Below are 20,353 nucleotides of genomic sequence, written 5' to 3' on the forward strand. Positions count from 1 at the left end.
CATACATACATATATATTTTTTTATATATAGTTATAAAGTTTATACAGGGTGGAGACGCTGGGGCTTACATACATGGCGAACTTGTTTGCTCCCCGAATTGCACATCAGCAGAGAAGAAGCCATTTTACAGGTGCATTTTCAGTTTTCGCGCCCTTAAAGTTGCATTCGGATTGGCCATTCGGTCAAGTCCGTGCATCTTCGGATCAAGTTTATCATAGTTTTCATGGTTGCGTTCAAAACTTCGAAAGCATACAAGTGTCAGAAAAATATAGGTTATGTAATATAGTAATTACAAATAATAAAAGTGTTTCATTAATAATGAAGGGACACTTGTGGACTGAGAAGTAAACGTCAATTTTCTTCTGTGCGAATAACATTATGGAATGACTGCTGAGTGACAAATACTACAAATTGGTAATAATATTGTGCGCTCTTAGTGAGCGAAGAGTGAATTGTGTTTAACGCTTATTTGCGGCTTAAAAAAGGTATGTTATGAATAGACAGGCTATGTGTTGAATAAAGTGAATAAAATATCACATGCGAAAATTTTTAATTGACATTACCTACAATTACTTGCAGCGATTTAAGTAAAAAGGTGAATCCGCACATAACCTCGAAATAATGACAGATCGGCCCGGCATGTTTATTATATTTTCGATTGATCATTCTTTACCAAAGAAATGTTTAGTGGTTTTGTATGTTTATTAATGACATTTTTAACAGTAATAATTGAAACAATAATTACATAATAATAATTTAACAATCATTACTTATTAATAACTTTAACAAGTAACATATTATTTCTGAAATTAATAACTGATTTCCAATGTTCTTTTTTTTTACAGATCGATGATAGGAACTTTAGGAACATAGGAAATGCAGATGGATTTGGTGCATTTCAGCTAGTTCATTTCAATAAACATTACTGGAAAACCGTTATCTCTACAACTTATCCCAAGACTAGGGATTGCTCAGCCTAAAATTTATTCTCAGTCATTCTGATGATATAGGTGTATCAAAAAGATATCTCGAAGCAATTTAACTTGCCTGAATTTTAATTAATAAAGTCTTATGGGATTTTTTTATAGAGAATGTTTTCTCTGGTCAGCATTTCAAAATTTGGTTTGATCAACCACTAAAATAAATTAGAGACTCGTTGATAATAGGAGTGTAGCAGAAATAAATGCAGAAGCGATATTTTGGGCCAGAATTTTTATTCCAATTTTATCAGAAATTTTGCTATAGTCCTCTATTTTATCAGGTATACATATTAAATCGATACATTATTGGTACCTTATCAAAAAACAAAAATTTTTTAGTGTAATTCAAATCTACTCGCAATGTTCTTTTAGTGTATTTGATTGAGTTCTCGTTTAAGCTTAAATTATCCCGTTAGAAATGAAGACACCAATTCCGTAAATTTTATTTCAAATGTTATCTCTTCAGTTGGATGTTTTCCTATATTTATATTTCTGAAAAATTGATATAACAATTTTGGCTTAAAATAGTATGTCTAGATTTATTTCTGATACAATCTTATCACCATCGAGTCTAATTTATTTTACTGGTTAATCAAATCAATTTTTGAGCTGAAGTCCATGAAAAACATTTTCTAAAACTCAAAAAAATTTCTAAATAATTGATAAGATACATTTTTAAAACAATCCTATCACTTACGAGTCTCTAATTTATTTTAATAGTTGATCAAGCAGAATTTTAGGATGATGTCCAGAGAAAACATTTTCTAAAATACAAAAAAATCCCTAAATATTGTATTAATTAAATTCAGCCAAGTTAAATTCCCTCCAGTTATATTTTTGATAGACCTATATCAGAAAAATGAGTTAGAATGGATTTTAAAGTCTGTTCGAATGCCAGTTTGTAAATCAGATCCAGAGATAAGTAGCAATTTCGAAAATAGAATAATTTCTAAAAAAATGGAATAACATTTCTGGGTTAAATTATCTTGTCTGTATAAATTTATAAAATAATCCTATCACCAACGAGTCTCTAATTTATTTTGATAGTTCATCGAACAAAATTTTAGGATGAGGTCCAGAGAAAACATTTTCTAAAATACAAAAAAAATCCCTAAATATTTTATTAATTAAAACTCAGGCAAGTTAAATTACCTCGAGAAATCTTTTGATACACCTATATCATCAGAATGACTCAGAATTAGTTTTAGGCTGATAAATCCCCAGTCTTGGGATAAGGTCTAGAGATAACGGTTTTCCAATAATATTCAATAATATGAATCAGCTGAAATGCACTAAATCCATCTGCATTTCCTGAAGTGTATTTCGTCTACGATCGATATGGGAAAAAAACCCATGAAAATCAGTTGTTAATTTCAGAAATAATGTGTTACTTATTAAAGTTATTAATAAGTAATGATTGTTAAATTATTATCAAGTAATTATTGTTTGAATAATTACTGTTAAAAATGTCATTCAAAACATACAAAACCACAAAACATTTCTTTCGTAAAAAATAATCAATCGAAAGTATAATAAACATGCCGGGCCGATCTTCCATTATTTCAAGGTTATGTGCGGATTCACCTTTTTACCCAAATCGCTGCAAGTAATTGTAGGTAATGCCAATTCAAAATTTTCGCACGTGATATTTTATTCACTTTATTTAAGACATAGCCTGTCTATTCATAACATACCTTTTATGCCGCAAATAAGCTTTAAAAACAATTCACTCTTCGCCCACTAAAAGCACATAATATTATTACCAATATATAGTATTTGTCACTCAGCAGCCATTCCATAATGCAATTGGCAGAGCAGAAAATTGACGTTTACTTCTCAGTCCACAAGTCTCACTTCATTATTAATGAAACACTTTTTTTATTTGTAATTACTGCATAAAATAATCTATATTCTTTTGACACTTGTATCCGTTCGAAGTTTCGAACGCAACTATGGAAACTATGATAAACTTGATCCGAAGATGCAACTTTAAAGGCGAGAAATATGAAAATTCCCCTGTACAATGGCTTCTGCCCTGCTGTTGTGCAATTCTGGTAGCAATGAAGTTTGTCGTGTATGTAAGCCCCAGCGTTTCCATCCTGTAAATTTTTTTTTTTAAATAGTTGTTTTTTTAAATTCATGTTTTGACCTTCATCCCTTTAGTTGGTATTAATTAATCTCTTTGGATAAAAAATGGAACTATCTTGTTTCAAACAAAATAATTCAATTTTCTGTAACAAAGATTAATTTTAATTAAAAAAAAAAAACGAATGTGTAAACAAATATACACTTTTTCAACAAAATTGTTAAAAACTATGATGCAAAAAAGGTGAATTATCTTCAAAAGGGTTGAATTGTCAACCAGAAACTCATATCATTTTAAGAAAGAATAGTTTTACTTTTGATTAAATAGTTTAATTTCCTACAAAAATAGTTCAATTATCAACCAAAAGTATGAATTTTCAACAATGAAGTTTACTTGCCACCAAATATTTGTATTCTCTACAAATTTTATATATTTTCAAGGTTAAAACACGAATCCAAGAAGATCCATTGTGTTACTAAAAATTAATTACGTTTATTTTTTAAGCCAAACAGTTAAATTTTTGACTTAAAATTCATTGTATTGGTTGGAAAATCACCAGTTCAGTTTAATTTTCATATCTTTTGTTGAAGATTTTTATTTTGTTGAAAATTAGTTTAAGTTTTGGTTGAAGATTAATTTTTTGAATTCACATTTTATTCGGAATTTCCAGTTTTTTAAAAGTAATCTTTTTCAGTTGAAAATACAAGTATATCGTTAAAAAAGCATGTATTTTTTCGAAAATTCGTCTTTTTTGGTAGACAATGGATCTTCTTGGTTAAGAAATTGCTTGTGGTTGAATATATTAATATGTTTATTTGAAAATTCAAGTACATAGTTGAATTTTATTATGGATGTGGGTTTTTTGACCAGGGAAATTATTTAATAGTTTTAGATGTTAATTTTGACCTGGGCTCATATCCCAGGGGAGCTAGAGATAATTTTTTTTCACAATCTGAAGATTATTCAATAATTTAATGAGATTGATTAAGACCAAGTGAACAAACAAAATTAATATCTAAAACTATTTGGTTGAATGACGGTAGATAGCAAATTAACTTTAGTGTTGAAAATTCATACTTTTCATTGGTAATTTAACTATTTTGGTAGGAAACTCAACTATTTAGTTAAAAGTAAAACTATTAAGTAGAAAAATTTAACTGCTTAGTAGAAAATTTAATTTTTTCTTCAAATGATATAATTTTCTGGTTGAAAATTCAACGCTTTTAAAGATAATTCGCCTTTTTGGCATCAATCCTCAGCAATAGAACATTCACAGTGAAGCAATCAGTTGTGTTTGAAACAAAGATTCAAGAAAAAAAGAGAGAAAAATATTTAATTTCGAGTTTTGGGTTGAAAATTATGGAAAAAGAATTGCTGAAGAAAAGGCTGCAAGTTACATATCCTTCAAAAGCGTAATCACAAATATAAAATATTAAAATTAAATTCCTTATTTTTTAATCATTTATTATTTCTCTCGGCCAGGCCATTTTTCGAAAAATCACTCTTTGAGGGATTGCATTTACCCAGCAAGATTATGTGGTTAAAATATGAGATTAAAAAATTCGTTATTGTGGAAAAAAGCTGACATTTGTCTAAATATCTATAATAGCTAAATATCTTTTTATTAATCTAATGGATTTAAAGAAAATCAAATTGTTTCAAATTTTCAATCTAAAATGAAGATTACTCAAAGGTGAATATACAGGTTGGACACGCTGGGGCTTACATACATGGCGAGTTGAATGCTACCCGAATTGCATAACAGCAGGGCAGAAGCCATTATACAGGGGTATTTTCATATTTCGCGCCTTTAAAGTTTCATTCGGATTGGCCATTCCGTCAGGTCTGTGCATCTTCGGATCAAGTTTATAATAGTTTCCATGGTTGCGTTCGAAACTTTAAACGGATACAAGGGTAAAAACAATATAGGTTATGTTATATAGTAATTACCAATAATAAAAGTGTTCAATTAATAATGAAGTGAGACATGTGAACTGAGAAGTAAACGTAATTCTTTTTCTTTGCTAATACCATTATAGAATAGCTGCTCAGTGACAAATACTATAAAATAGTAATAATATTCTGCGCTTCCAGTGGGCGAAGAGTGAATGGTGTTTAACGCTTATTTTTACTGCATAAAAAAGGTATGTTATGAATGGACAGGATATGTTTTTAATAAAGTGAATGAAATATTACATGTGTAAACTTTAAATTGACATTGCCTATATTTACTGATATCGACTAGGGCAAACAGGTGAATCTGAACATTACCGCTTGAAGTTTCGAACGCAACCATGGAAACTCTCATAAACTTGATCCAAAGATGCATGGACTTAGCCGAATGCCTGATCCGAATGCAACTTTAAAGGCGCGAAATATGAAAATACCCCTGTGTAATGGCTTCTCCCCTGCTATTGTGCAATTCGGGTAGCATTCAACTGGCCATGTATGTAAGCCTCAGCGTGTCCACCCTGTATATCTTGTATCAATTCTTAACCTCAATTTCAATAGAAAACATATACCTTCTTTTAAATTTATTTTAATTTAACAAATTTTCATTATATAAATTTTTTTACAATTTTTTCATAGAACAATTGAGAAATGAGAGTTTATGATTCATAAAGGACTCCACATGATATGATAAGGAACTTTGGTGTATGTGGCTCTATCCCGATGAGGAAAACATATAGTTTTCGAAACGGCGATGAATGGGAATAAAGGATTCATTCAACATCTAAATCCTATGGTCTGAAGTATTTGATTTTTAGCATCTCTATAAATTTTTGAATTATATATTATTATAAAACTCAAAATATCAATGAGTACTACTGATAAAAAAATTAAAAGAAATTACAGAGAGGTTTAGGAAGGTTAAACCTTGATAAAGGGTCAAATGTCCCAGTAGGTCAAAATGGGCTTAAAAGCACAATTCCAACTGTTATTGGACCCAGTGGGCACAAAGTTTCGCGACGTCTTAACGATATCGTTACGATATCTTTACGACATTTTTACGACATTCTATGTCCATTTCGTTTCGGTGTCTTTGTGATATCGTAAAGACATCGCCAAATCATACGACTTATTTACGATATCGTAAAGACACTTCAACGACATGGGCATAGGATGTTTTAAAGTTGTCGTGAAGATGTCGTAACGATGTCGTAAATAAGTCTCCAAATATTTGCCTACTGGGAAGCTGCAAAAAAGTGCCAAATCTCAAACCTACACCTGGGATATTTTTCGACAAGAAACTAGAACAAACATAAAAATTTATGAAGAGGAAAAACTAATCTAACATTTTCATGCATAGGGATAAAATATTCCCTAAATTCTTGTGATCAGTAAAGAACATTGCTCGCAACGAGTGCTCCGAACTCTTCTACGCATGCGTGGCGCTCGGTCTCTGATTCATTTCTCTTCGCGCGCAATTTGAAATGCTAAAAAATAACATTTTTATGGTTTATTATGAATAATATAATTTTAACTCATATAATTGTTTATGTGACCGATATTATTGAATCTTGATAAAAATAAACATTTACTAAGTGCCTACTGTGTAAATAAAAAATATCCTTTGGTACTCACTTGTATTTTTCTTGCATATTTTTCATTATTCGAAAATTTTGTTATTTGAAGTTTATTAAAATATTAAAATGCAGTGGCAATCTTGTTTTTCAATAAAAATGTTATTTTTTAGCATTTAAAATTTCGCGCGAACAACAACGAATCAGAGACCGAGAGTGACGCATGTTCATTGTTATCAGTACATTCCTTTATATACCAGCCACGCAATTTTTAAATGCTTCTCATATAGAGTTATCTGAAAATAATAAAAAATCTTCTTGTTGAAATGCCACAATTTCTTTGCATTTTATACATTCAAAATTCATTAATGCCGATCGATTGAACGTACCAAACAACTTTTTTCGTATTGTCTACCTTAATTTCACCATGTGCTTACTTTTTAATTCGCAATTACAGTCCAATTTTTTTAAACTAAGAATTTCTAAGCTGCATTCAGAAACAGGTTTCTTTTATTCAAAAAAATTTTATTTGTTTAATCTAAAAAATTTTATTTCATTCAAATACAACATTGCTTGAATAAAACAGATTTTATTTGAAACAAACAAATAATATCTTTGATATAGGATCGAGAAAACTTTTTTTTTTAGTTTATGAATGGTTTTAAATAATTTTCATGAATAACTCTGACCCGCGCTAATTTTTTTCTTTTAATACATTTATTACTGCCTCCTGGAAAAATGCATTGAAATTAAATTTGGTTGAACTGGAATGTGTTTAATTTTTTAATTTTTGCTACAGCTTATTAAATTATAAACGCTGGAAGTTAACATTAATACGTACATAATTTCTTCAAGCTTCTAACGTAAAATTACACTATGTGAAACTTTTTAATCTTCAAGATTTGTTAAAATATTAATTTTCTTTATTTGTAAATTTTTTAATGCTGAACGTTTCAGAATTAATATTTATTTAATATAAAGTTTTCAATGTTGAACTGAAGAAATTTCAAATAGTGCTAAGGAATTTTGATTAGTTTGAAGCGGTTTCGTCAGACGTAACAAAAATTTTATAAGATTTTAAAGAAGTCCAATAATTTCAGTAGGCCTTAAGCGATTCCGAAGACTTTTACAATTATTTTAAGAATCACCCACATATTTCAACTAATTTAAAAAAGTTTCCCAGTGGGCACAAAATTTGGCGACGTCTTAACGACATCGTTACGACATTTTTACGACAACTTTACGACATCCTATCTCCATGTCGTTTAATTTCGTCTTTAATAAACATTTTACGGGATTATAAATATTTTCAAACATATCAAGGAGTTTAAAGCAATTCTGAAGGATGTTATAAAATGACAAGTGACTTTCTAGAATTTTAAAGCGTTTAAAAGAATTTTTTGGAATTTCTAAATATTTTAAGCAATTTTTAAATTTTCATCGGTTTTCAAAAAATTAAAAATATTTCTACGGACTTTAAGAAATTTTAAAACATTTTAAAGGATCTAGAGGATTTTAACGTTTTTCTAAGCTGTGAAAGGATTTCAAAGAATGTTGTACAATTTCCAATTTTTTCTTTGAGAAGTCTAGTAAACTTTATAAAAGAAATTAAATGAAATTTTAAGCAATTTCTAGCGATTCCAAATAAATAAAGGGGTATTTGGTATTTCAAACGATTTTATTAGATTCAAGAGTTTTATGAAATCTCCGAGGATTTAAGGAGATTAAAAAACGTTCGAATGATTTTAAGTGATTTTGAGGATTTTAAAAGATATATAAAATTTCAAGGAATTTTATAGGATTGTGAATGATTTTAAGGGATTTCAAAAGTAACTTGAAACATAAATAAAATTGTATTGAATTTCATGGGATTCTTAGCCATTCTACGGATTCTCTAGGAATTTTAACGTTTTTTTTTCAACAATGCAAGGAAAAAGATTAGGATCTATGGGACCTTTAATTATTTTAAAGATTTTGAGAAAGAATTTACAAATCTAAATGACTATCAACAGTTTTTATTAAATAAAAAAAATTGTAATAGATTGAAAAATATTACCAACAGCATCAAGGCCTTTTAGGATGTTCCAAAACGTTTTAATATTAATTTCTATTACATTTGATTAAGAAGTTTAATTAAAAATGATAAAAAATTCATAAACTTGAAAAATTAGAAGATTAACATTTGGCATTTCTAAGATAGCAATAATTGTTCAAATGAAGATAAATAGAAAATTTAATTAAATTAAAAGTTGAATCTGATTATAAAAACTTAGTTAAATCAATTAATTTTAAATTTTATTAAATATTTTAAAATTATTTTTCTTTGATTGATTTAAAAAATCAAATTTTAATTGATTTTATATAATAAAGAATCCAACATTATGTTACATATTGAACTATAATTATTTGATCTGAGATTATATTCAAACAATTATTACCATTTTTTATAATGAAAAACATTTCAGCTGAATACGTTCAATGAAATATTTCTTTGATCTAAAGAAATTTTGCTTATAACAAAAGTGAGTTTTTATTTTAAAAACATTATTACTTGAAATAAGAAAAATTGTCTTCGATTCAAAGAATATTTAATTGGACGTATTCAGTACTACATTTCTTTCAATCAAACAATCTTTTTTCTGAGTGTAGGGGTGCCTCTGTTATTTGTTCCTCTTTCTCCTTTCTCGTTGGAAAAACGTAGCAAACCAGAGTTTTGTTTCCATCCTACCAAAATGTATCTCATCAAAATTACCACTGTTTTCAAATCTTTTTAATAATCTAGTGGATTAAAAAAATACACAATATTGATTCAAATTTTTAATCTAGAATGAAGATAACTCAAAAGTAAATATAAATCTTCTATCAATTCCTACCCTCACTTTTAATAGAAAACATATACCTTTCTTTTATTTCATTTTAATTTAACAAATTTTCTTTATTACAATTTTTTTAATTGCAAATTGAGAAAAGGAGAATTTAGGATTTATTTAACATCTAAATCCTATGGTCTAAAAGTATGTAATTTTTAACATCTCACTCAATTTTTGAATTATTTGAAATTTGGTTCAACAGTTTTTAAGGGCGATGCCTTTTTCACTGCCGCAGATACTAAATAGATACTAATCCTATAGTAGAGTAGGGTGGTTGAAAACTGCATTGGACATTTAAAAAAAATTTCTATGGAGTCACCCGAGAAATTTGTTCAAAACCACATAAAAATAAAAGTATTTTTATTGTTCAAAAAAAAATTTAGACGTGACGCAAGACCCATGAAGTTTAACACGTATTTCCCATAAGAAAAAAGGACGTTTTTGTACACCTTTTTCAGATTCCTCAATATTAATTCAATCGAGTTGAAACTCAAAATTTCCCATAAGAAAAAACGACATTTTTGTAAATCTTTTTCAAAATTCTCAATTTTATCTCAATCGGGTTGAAACTAAAAATTTCTCTTCACAGTTAGCCATAGAATAAGAATAAAATATCCGTTTTTAAATATCAACACCATAAGTCTGTTTTATAGGGTCCCAAAAAACCTCCATAAGTGAAAAAATGGATTTTGTGAGTGTTTGGCGCTAATAAGGAATTTTTTTCGGGTTTTTTTTTTTTTAATGCAAACTGTTTCTGGCAGCTAAGAGAACATTTGATATTGAAAATTAAATTTTCAAATCAATTGTTTAAAAAATGTATTATTGTATTTAGCAATTTTTTCATAGAATAAAGTTAGAAAGACGCGGTCTTTTCCAAAATTTTCATATTGCATTTGTAATTTTCAATTAGAGAGAAGTTAGAGTTCATCATTGTTAGCGAGAGTGATTGTTCAAACAATTTATTATTATTCTTAATATCATTCTCTTAGAAAAATGCTACAAAAATGAAGTTTTTCTGAAATTTCTGGATTTTTGCCCAATTTTCAATAGAAGTGGAGTAATAATTAATTTAAGTTAACAAAAATAATTGTTTAAATGATTTATTAATTGTTAATAATATTCTCTTTGCTTAATTGGTGGAATGTTGCGGTTTTTTTTCTGAAATTTTAAACTGTTTGTCTATTTTTCATTAGGCGTAACTTATTATGAATAAAATATAGTGAAAATAATTGTTTAAATAAATTATTATTGCTTATGACACTCTTCATCTATAGCAATGTCTGATATTTGCGGTTTTTCGGCCATTTTTAGTTATTACCAGTTAATAAATAAAGATTAGATAAAACTACATTTTAAATAATCTCTTTCTGTTTTATCCAGGGCAGGCGTGGGGGGGGGGGGTGTTTAAAATAAAACTTGTATCTAATTTGTCTAAAATAAAACTTTGAAAAGTCATTTCAAGACCTAGTCCTTCCACATATTCCTAATTACTGTTTTCTTTGGTTTTGCCTCTTGTGTAAAGAAGCTTCTTTTTTTTAATTAAATTTTCCAAACTTTGGGATAAGAGCAAAAATAATTCACTTAAGACAAAATGCTATTTCAAAAATAATTTTTGTTGTGGTTGACTTATTATTTCTCCATAACAATAATTACAATTTAAAAAAAATTAAATTCATAAACAAACAAAAGAATTTTCACCCAAACAATCCAACTTCTAATAAAAAAAGATCAAATATGTGCCAAAAGACATGACTTTTTAACCAAATAAGATTTTTCATTTAAAAAAATGTATTTTAACCAAATTGTTGAATTTTCTACCATAATAATATAATTTTCAACCAAAAAGTTGCATTTTTCTTCAAGAAACATGCAATTTATAAAGAAAATGATGAATTTCCGAACCAAAAAGACGCATTTTCCAAAAAATAGTATTATATTATTAAAAACAGATTTTGCAGTCAATAAAATTTTTAAGAAAATAACAAAATTTGTAACAAAAAAATAATTGAAATAGTTTAAATATTTTTTTTAAATTTATTTATTAACTTGAATTAAAATTAATTCTAAATAAAAATTTACTACTAAACAATTGAATTTGCAAGTGAATCGATAATATTAATATATAATATAAAATTTTAATGCATACTTACTAATTTTATTGAAAAATTAAATTGATGACTATGAGTTATTGTATTCTATAATTATACGTAAATTGTGCCATTTTATTTTAATAAACCACATTATATTTTCCTTGTCTCAGTATTGCCTAATTCCTAGCGCCTAAAAACGCCTAAAAAATTTCTACGCTTATAATAATACTAGCAGCCTCAGCCATGCGTTTCTGTGGCTGAGTTATACTACGTTGAATTTATATTATACTAAACTTGGCGCCATCTATTGGCTGCATACCCAACCTAGATAACGTAAAATGTTAAAAGTCTCGGCGCACAAACTAACTTACACTGACATCTGTTAGAAAATTATGAAGTGCACAAATAAAAGCATTTAATTTGCAATACAAAATATTAAGAGGCAATTAAATGAGATAAACAGTATCCTATCCTTTAACTTGACCCAAATTACACTTAGTGTAGAAATTGTATCAAGATCGGTTAAGTAGTTTCGGAGTTTAAAGGCGACAAACATAGTGACATTGGATTTATATATATATATATAGATGCATAGAAAGATTTTAGAATTAGGATATAAAATGATTTCAAAATATTATTGACTAATTTAAGGGATCAAACAAGATTTAAGCTAAATTAAAAAATATATTTTAAGAAATTGAAAATATTTTGAAAGAGGTTCAAATTTTTTTGAAGTTTTTATGAGATTTAACAGACTTTAAAGAATTTAAGAACCTTATTTATATTTTTATATTATAATTTTAAAATACGGTTGGAAATTGATGTATTCCGCTGAAACTTCGTTGCTATTTTGTGTTAAAAATTTATATTTGATCTGAAAATTCAATTTTTAAACCTTTGCTCAAATACTGCTAGTTTATAATTTGAAAATTCATTTTTTTGGTAGAAAATCCATGTGTTTCATTGAAAATTCGACGCTTATTGTTGAATTCAACTTCTTGAATATTCCAATTTTTTAAAATTAATTTTTCAAACTGAAAATGTAGCGTTTCCATTGTTTGTTGATTTATATTTTTTGATTGAGAACTTATCTTTTTTAGCTAAAAATTCAACAATTTGGTAGAAAATCCAACTATTTCAAGATATTTTCGAGTGAAAAATTTAAATCTTTTGCCGATAATTGGTCCTTTTGGCTTCAATCTTCAGTAACTTACTATAAGATTCATGCTGTATTTTGTTGAAACTTTGGCTTAAAAATTGTTTGTATATAATTTGGAAATTCTACTGTTTTGTAGAAAATTAATTAATTTGGTTCAAAATTCGCATTTATTGATTGAATTTAAATTCTTGAGAAGTCACATTTTTTTAAATCAACTTTTGAAAGTAAAAAAATTAACGTTTCTATTTCTGATAGCAAATTTATGTTTTTTTGATTAAAATTGATCTTTTTCAGTGGAAAATTCTACTATTCAGTTGGCAATTCGTCTCTTTCGATTGAAAATTATAAATTTCTGATTCAAAATTCATTTCTTCGGGTTTTGTTCAGTTGGAAAACATAACTCGATGGTTCAAAATTCGTCTTTAGTATTTCACTTCTGGAAAAATGTTGATTTTATTCCAACTGATATTTTTAGTGACATCTAATTTTGAATTTCAATAATATGTTTTCAACTTCCACTCTACGATTTTGCAGGTATTTTTTTAAACGAAAACTCTGTTTATCTTTTTATAAATTTTATAATTTTAAAAACATTTCTGAACTTCATTGATCGGAATGTTGAGAATAGAAGTTGTCCATATGCTATGGTAATAAATTTCTCACGCAGACACTTGGGTAAAGAAACAAATAATCGATTGTATATTTCTTTGCCTGACTTTAAGAAGATCTTTCTACTGGAAGATTCACATTTCAGAATATCTTAGTATCATTGCTATTTGTCAGTTTTCTTTGAAGCTGTTTTCAAAATAAAAGATTTAAATAGTATTTCTGAGAATCTTACAGCAAAGAAAAGAAAGACTTTCTTTTTGTTATAGGAAAAAGTTTTAGAATTTCAGAAGCTCGTTCATACATATACGATTTTATTTACTTTCGCTACTTATTTGTTTAGTACAGAAAATATTGGATCTTCCAAAAACTATTATAAGAGTTTTTTTATATGTTTTAAAAAAACCTACCCTTTCGACATCTTTATTTCAAATAAAAATGGTCTTGTTGGGAGAAAATACATTTTTTTAACACCCTCTTTTTGATTGATAATGCAATTTATTGGTTTGAATTGCTCTACTTTGGTTGGAAATTTCACTATTTGGTTAGAAAATTATCAAAATGTTCACTTAAAAATTAATTTCTAGTTGAAAATTAAACTATTTTGTTGTTGAAAGATGTACTGGTTCTTGTTGAATCTTGAACTTTTTAAAAAAATGTGTCGTTTTTTATAAAAAAAATCATCTGTTTTAGTACAAATTACATCTATTTTGGAAAAAAGCATTTATTAAATAAGAAGTTCAACTATTTTGTTAAAAATTTATTCTTTTTCGTTGCAAAAATTCGTCTTATTGTATTGAAAATTCAATTTTTTCTTAGAAACTTATTTCTTATTCAAAGAATCATATTTGGACGATTTAAAGGTAACTGAAATCTTTTTAAAACAAAATTGAACTGTTTTTTTAATTTATCTTTTTTTTCCAAAATTCATCTATTTTAGTAGAAATTTTTAAAAATGAAAATGCAATTTTACTATTGGAAATTCTTCTTCTTTGCCTCAGTATTAAACTATTTTGTTTGAAAGGTTTGATGGAATTGCTTTGTTAAAAATAATGTTTTTTATGATTTATATTATTAGTAGAAAATTAATCTCATTGGTTGAAAGTTTGACTAACTTGTTGGAAATTATTCTTTTGGAATTTAAAAATCAACTACTAATTTTTGTTTTGGTTTAAAACTAATTATTTAAATAAAAATGTAACTTTTCCATTTTTTAAGGTCGATCTTTTTTAATCAAAAAGTTGAATTTTTTTGGGGAAAAAAATAATATTCTTGCCTTCAAATTTCATTTTTGTAGAGAAAATCCGTCGTTTAGCTTGAAAGTTCAATAATTGAAATTATTTTTTATTTATTTCTGGAGTGAAAAATCTTTATTTGTTACAAAATTCGTCTTTTCGGTTTTAGAATTATTTCTTTTGTATAAATTTCATCTGTTCTTTATTAAAATATATACTATGACAGTTTTTGTTAAGAATTTATCCTTTTAGGTGAAAAATTCTACCATTATGTTAAAAACTTAATTATTTTATTGTAAATTTTCCTTATTTTTGGTAAAAAATAAAATAATTTTCTTTATTTCAAATTTTATTTTTATAGAAAAAATTCTTCTTTGAGTTTGAAAATTAAACAATTTACATACATTTTTTTTCTGGAGTGAAAAGTCTTTGTTTGTTGAAAATTCGTCCTCTAGTAATAACTAGCAAAGCATTTCTGTAAACTAAAAATTACGTGCAGAAAGAGTTGGGGGGGGGGGGGAGCGAGATTTTGTTACAGTTTGCTTAAATCCTCAAACATTTCAGACATAGCAATTGGCTCGTTTAAATCGTATTTGAACAATATATTTGAGGGTCGGACTGGTATCGGATCAAGAGATGTGTCCCTCAGGGCCCAACCTTTGCATCTACCCTTTTCAACCTCCACACATATCCGGACCGGTTTCCTCATTAGATCCATTGCCACGATTGTTTCAAGAGGATTTAGATTCGGTGGGCATGGAATAATGGTCTGTCTGTCAACCAGAAAATAAACTAAGCCAATCATTATTGGACTATCCTTCTTTCCATCTACTGAGAAAATTTAAGAGTCACCAGCTCTTAGTATTAAGGGTCTACTTATTCCCTTTCTTGATTGTCTCAATGACCTTGGGCTATAAAGTAATTGTATCCTTAAGCGGAGAAAGTTAGGGCTTCAGAGAAAAAATAATTCGTTAACCCTTTAGCAAATAAATAGAAACAAGAGTTTATTGCCCAACTCCACTTGCGTCTTTCTGGTTGGTGAAAAATGTTCTTATAACACAACGAAAAGGGGCCGCATATCTCGTTGGTGTGGGGATACTGATAGCGTCACTATAACGATCTTAATATGTATAAATAGTGAGATCCTTCAATAGCCCTCCTTTCTATAGCCATTCCGAGAATTGCCGCCGAGTTGCGCGTAGGTGTGACAGTAGCTGCGAGGGGTGCGCAGGGTCTGCGGTCGTCTGTCCCGCGAGCACTCAAGCGTAAACAAACGAAAGCGGCGCTTACTGAAATGAGTTAGTTCCCACTTACCGTCAACCCCAAAATCGGCGCAATAGAAGACCTAATAATTCCTCCCGGAAATCGTGTGCGCATTACTTCAGGGAGTGCCGTTTTTTGACCCTACGCTGTGGATGCTATCATAGTTTAAAAAAGCAATATGCGGCCTAAAAGCTGCAATAGGAGGTGGGCAAAAAAACTCTTTTTTTTATTTAATTTCTGTAGGGTTCGAAAAGCTTTTTAGCATATCATAGTACCTGCGCCATATACGTAAGAGTACAATTAATTTATAGCAAAGCGTGTTAAGATATTTCTACTACAATTTTATTCTGTGAATACTTTTAGCATAGAATCTTTCATGAACTGAATGAAACAGTATTTCAGATAAAAATTAAAAATTTTCAAATTGATTAATTATTTTATTATATTATTATGTTTTATTTATTATTACTATATTTTAATTATCAAAACAATGATTGAATTTTTTAATCAAGAAGATAAAACCCCAATAAAAAGTGTTACATTTTATTTTTTAATCGTAAGAGATATATGCAATTCCAACAAAAGTATTACTTTAAAACCAAAAGACAAATTTTCATCAAATAAACCTTTTCACTAAAGAAAGATATAAAAATTTGTCTAAACTGTAAAACCTTCAAGCCAAAAGACTATTTTTGTCTACAATAATTTAATTTTAAAACAAATATATGACTTTTTAGCAAAATAATAATTTTATACAAATCTGATGCATTCTTATCCAACCAAAAAATTTCAAACCAAAAACATTATTAATTCCTTTACTAAAAAACAAGAATTTCCAACTAAAAAAGATCATTTTAAAAGTGATAAAACTCACATTTTCAGATAGAAAACTAATTTTAAAAAAATACTTTCACCTAAGTATTTAAATTTTCAATTCAAAAAGAAAATTTTCACCAAAATATTCAAACTTTCAACAACAGAGATAAATTTTCAACTAAAAATATAAATCTATAAAAAAAGATTTCTCTATAAAAAAATGCAACTTTTACTTAAAACAGAGGAATATATAGTGAAAAATACCATTTTTCCAAAAAAGTTTAACTTTTATTCAAAAAAGGTTTCAGTTCTCTTTTCAGCACCAAAATATTAAATTTAAACAGAAATTAAATTTTTTACGAATTCGTTAAATTTTTAACAAAACAGTAGAATTATCAACGAAAACTTTAGATTTTTTGACAACATTTTTCAATTTTTAACCAAATAGTTGCACTTTCTTACAAAAAAAATTAAAATTATACTAAAAATGGTGAAGTTTTAAATCAAAGTGACAAATTATCAAAAAAAGAGTTGAGTTTTTATCTAAAAAGATTTCAATTGACTCTTCAATATATAAACACAAAGCTTAAACGAAAAGTAAATTTTTTAGGAAGTAGTTGAATTTTCAAAAAAAACAGTTTCATTTTTATCCAAGTACGATCCACTATTTCTACTAAAAAAATCACATTTTATACCACAAAGGTAAACTTTCAGAAAAATTTATAATCAAAAAAGAATTCAGCGGTTTTATCAGCAAACAAATATGTATTTTAAAGAAAAATTTAATGCTGGTAGAAAATGTAATTATATTTTAACTATATTCTTAAAAAGGCATCTTTTTGACTCGAAAAAAAATTTTATTTAAAAAATCATATTTTTAGGTTAAACATTAAACTTTTGGGTAGATAATATTTGATTTCGGCCTTAAATTAGATCATTTTACAGAAAAGTTTTGCATTTTGTTCGAAATTCGGCTGCTTTGGTGTAATAATAATCTTCTTGTTCAAGAATTCATATTTTTGGTTCAAAATTTAATAACTTTTTTGAAAATAAATTTATGTGTCTTTTCTTATTATCTGAAAATTTAACTTTTTTTCCTAAATCGATTATTTGATTAAAAATAAATCTTGTTATGCTGAAAATTCAATTATTTGGTTAGAAATTCAACTCTTTTGTTAAAAGTTCAATTATTGTGTTAAAATTTAAGTGTTTTATTAGTAATTATTTTTGGTCCAAATTTCAACTAGGTTGTTAAAATTCATTCTTTCAGATTGAAAATTTATCTTTTATATGGTCGCAGAAATCACCCTTCTTGGCTGGAAATGAATTTTTTTGTTTGGTTAAAAGTAATTTTTTTGTTTAAATTTATCTTTCAGTGATGAAAATTCGTTCTTTTTGGTTAAAAACACAAATTTCTTGGAAGAAAAAAAACTTTTAGTCGAACTTTTTTTTTGCTTCAATGTTTAACAATATTCTAAAAATTCTGAATTCTCAATTTCCTGCCTATACTATTGTGTAACGAATTTTTCTTTATCGTTACGTACTTTCTTTATTTATTTATTAGTTAACCTCAAACACACTAGATTTTAATTTATTTGGAATTCTATTCTTTGAGAATTCCTTCGAATAAAAATAAAGAGACAATTTTCTAGACTGAAAATTGAGTCTCTGTCCTTTTGATACTGCCAGGGTTTAAAATTCTATTTTCTTATAAAAGAAGTATCGCGTGCTATCAAACCATTGCGACCAAGCTCCCTAACCTAGTTATGATGAATTTTAATTTACATAGACGTGAGAGATAATCTTCAATCCCTTCAAGAAGGTTTATAATTTCGGTATGAAAAATGTGTTTATCATGTAAAGTTAGAATGTGAAAATTGCTCTTTCCTGTGAGAAAAGTCATGGGTATGAGGGGGTTAATTAAAGTTTGGAATGTACTATCTTTGGCTAATTAATTTTTTTTATCAGCACACAGGCGCATGCGGACTGTGACAAATTACTTCTTGGTGAACTTATCAGTGGCGGACTTGTTGATGTCGGTACTCAACTGCGTTTTTAATTTCATCTTCATGCTGAATTCTGATTGGCCTTTTGGAGGTGTTTACTGCACCATCAATAACTTCGTGGCAAACGTGACAGTAGCTTCAAGTGTTTTTACTCTAGTTGTCACATCGTTCGATAGGTATGTAATTTTTAATATATACAATACAATACAATACAATACAATACAATACAATACAATACAATACAATACAATACAATACAATACAATACAATACAATGCAATGCAATGCAATTCAATGCAATGCAATACAATACAATACAATGCAATACAATACAATGAAATGCAATACAATACAATACAATACAATACAATACAATACAATACAATAAATACAATGCAATGCAATGCAATACAATACAATACAATACAATACAATACAATACAATACAATACAATACAATACAGGACAAGACAAGACAATACAATACACAATGCAATATAAAAATACAATACAATACCGAATAATATAATATCATCACTTATTATAACATGTTTTTCCCATTTTTGTATGCCTCCCTGCTCCATGTTACAAGTTGTAGAAAATTTGTTGTCTCCCCCCCCCCCCCATTCACAACACTTAACACCTATATTACATTTTTTCCAATTTTCAGTCATATTTTGTTATTAAATACAATTTAATTATTTACTATCCCGGACAGATAAACTACCATTCTTCTCTTTATTGTATAAGAAAATATGTGTTACCTATGTACGAAATTATGACAATTATAAAAGAAAAAAATACAAGTCTATAATTTTTACTGTGTACAATTGAAAAATTTCAATTTTATATCTTCACAATTGAATAATTTTCAACTTGAAATCTTCGAGAATAAAGTATTTAGAAAATCTTTAAAATAGAATTATTTGCTATTGATAAAGATTTGATAACTAAGAACGTTCAATGTAAATCTTGAAATTTCAATAATTTTTCATTTGTAATGTTTCAAATTGAAGAATTTTTCATTGTCAATTTTCAAAATTAAACTACACATTCCATTTTGAAATTTAAAATCATCTAAAGTGAAAATTTGAGAAATTTAAATCAGACCAAAGTCCAAATTAAAAATCCCATTTAACGTCCAACAATCAAATTGATGCAAAATTCTGTTAAATAAAACAAGCATCCAACGACCAAATTTAGACCACAACGAATAAACGAAAACCAAATATACTTTTGTAATCTGAAAAAAAAACAAATAAAATTTTCGGACAAAAATAAAAAAGAGGAAAGAAAAATGAGAAGGCAGTCAACCACATCCCCTTCCTTCTCCTTTTCTTTCTTTCGTCTTTTTTATTTTTTTATCATCAAATTGTAATAAAATAAAAATAAAACATAAATAAATATAATTGCATTACCAATGTTTCGGTACTCGTACCGAAACATATGATTAACATACCCTTATCAAGGCAAGAAAATTTTAAGTGGTAGAAATTGACAGAACCCACGAACAATGCTCTCTCTTTGAAACAGAGCTGCCAGATCGTGGATGAAATTTACCCCCACCATACCTACCGTTTGGGAGCCGCAAAACAGAAAGTGGATGATTACCACTGAAAATGCACGATTCGACCTCGGAGTACTGCTGTACGATGATTGCCGATCTGAAGGCTTCGGAAGACTTCGGTGGTCTTCTATTTATATCTTGCTCCCCATT

General features: G+C 27.7%; 1 protein-coding gene across 1 annotated transcript in view; it reads left to right on the forward strand.

Moving 5' to 3' along the window:
* Window positions 1-20,353, forward strand: part of LOC117171693 (tachykinin-like peptides receptor 86C) — a 391,005-nt gene that overhangs the window by 220,988 nt on the left and 149,664 nt on the right. Inside the window, exon 2 of the mRNA XM_033359224.1 lies at window positions 18,599-18,812. Coding sequence (XP_033215115.1) covers window positions 18,599-18,812 — 214 coding nt within the window. The remainder of the gene's footprint in view (window positions 1-18,598; window positions 18,813-20,353) is intronic.

This window comes from Belonocnema kinseyi, chromosome 4 (assembly GCF_010883055.1).
Source record: "Belonocnema kinseyi isolate 2016_QV_RU_SX_M_011 chromosome 4, B_treatae_v1, whole genome shotgun sequence".
NCBI classification, from domain to species: domain Eukaryota; kingdom Metazoa; phylum Arthropoda; class Insecta; order Hymenoptera; family Cynipidae; genus Belonocnema; species Belonocnema kinseyi.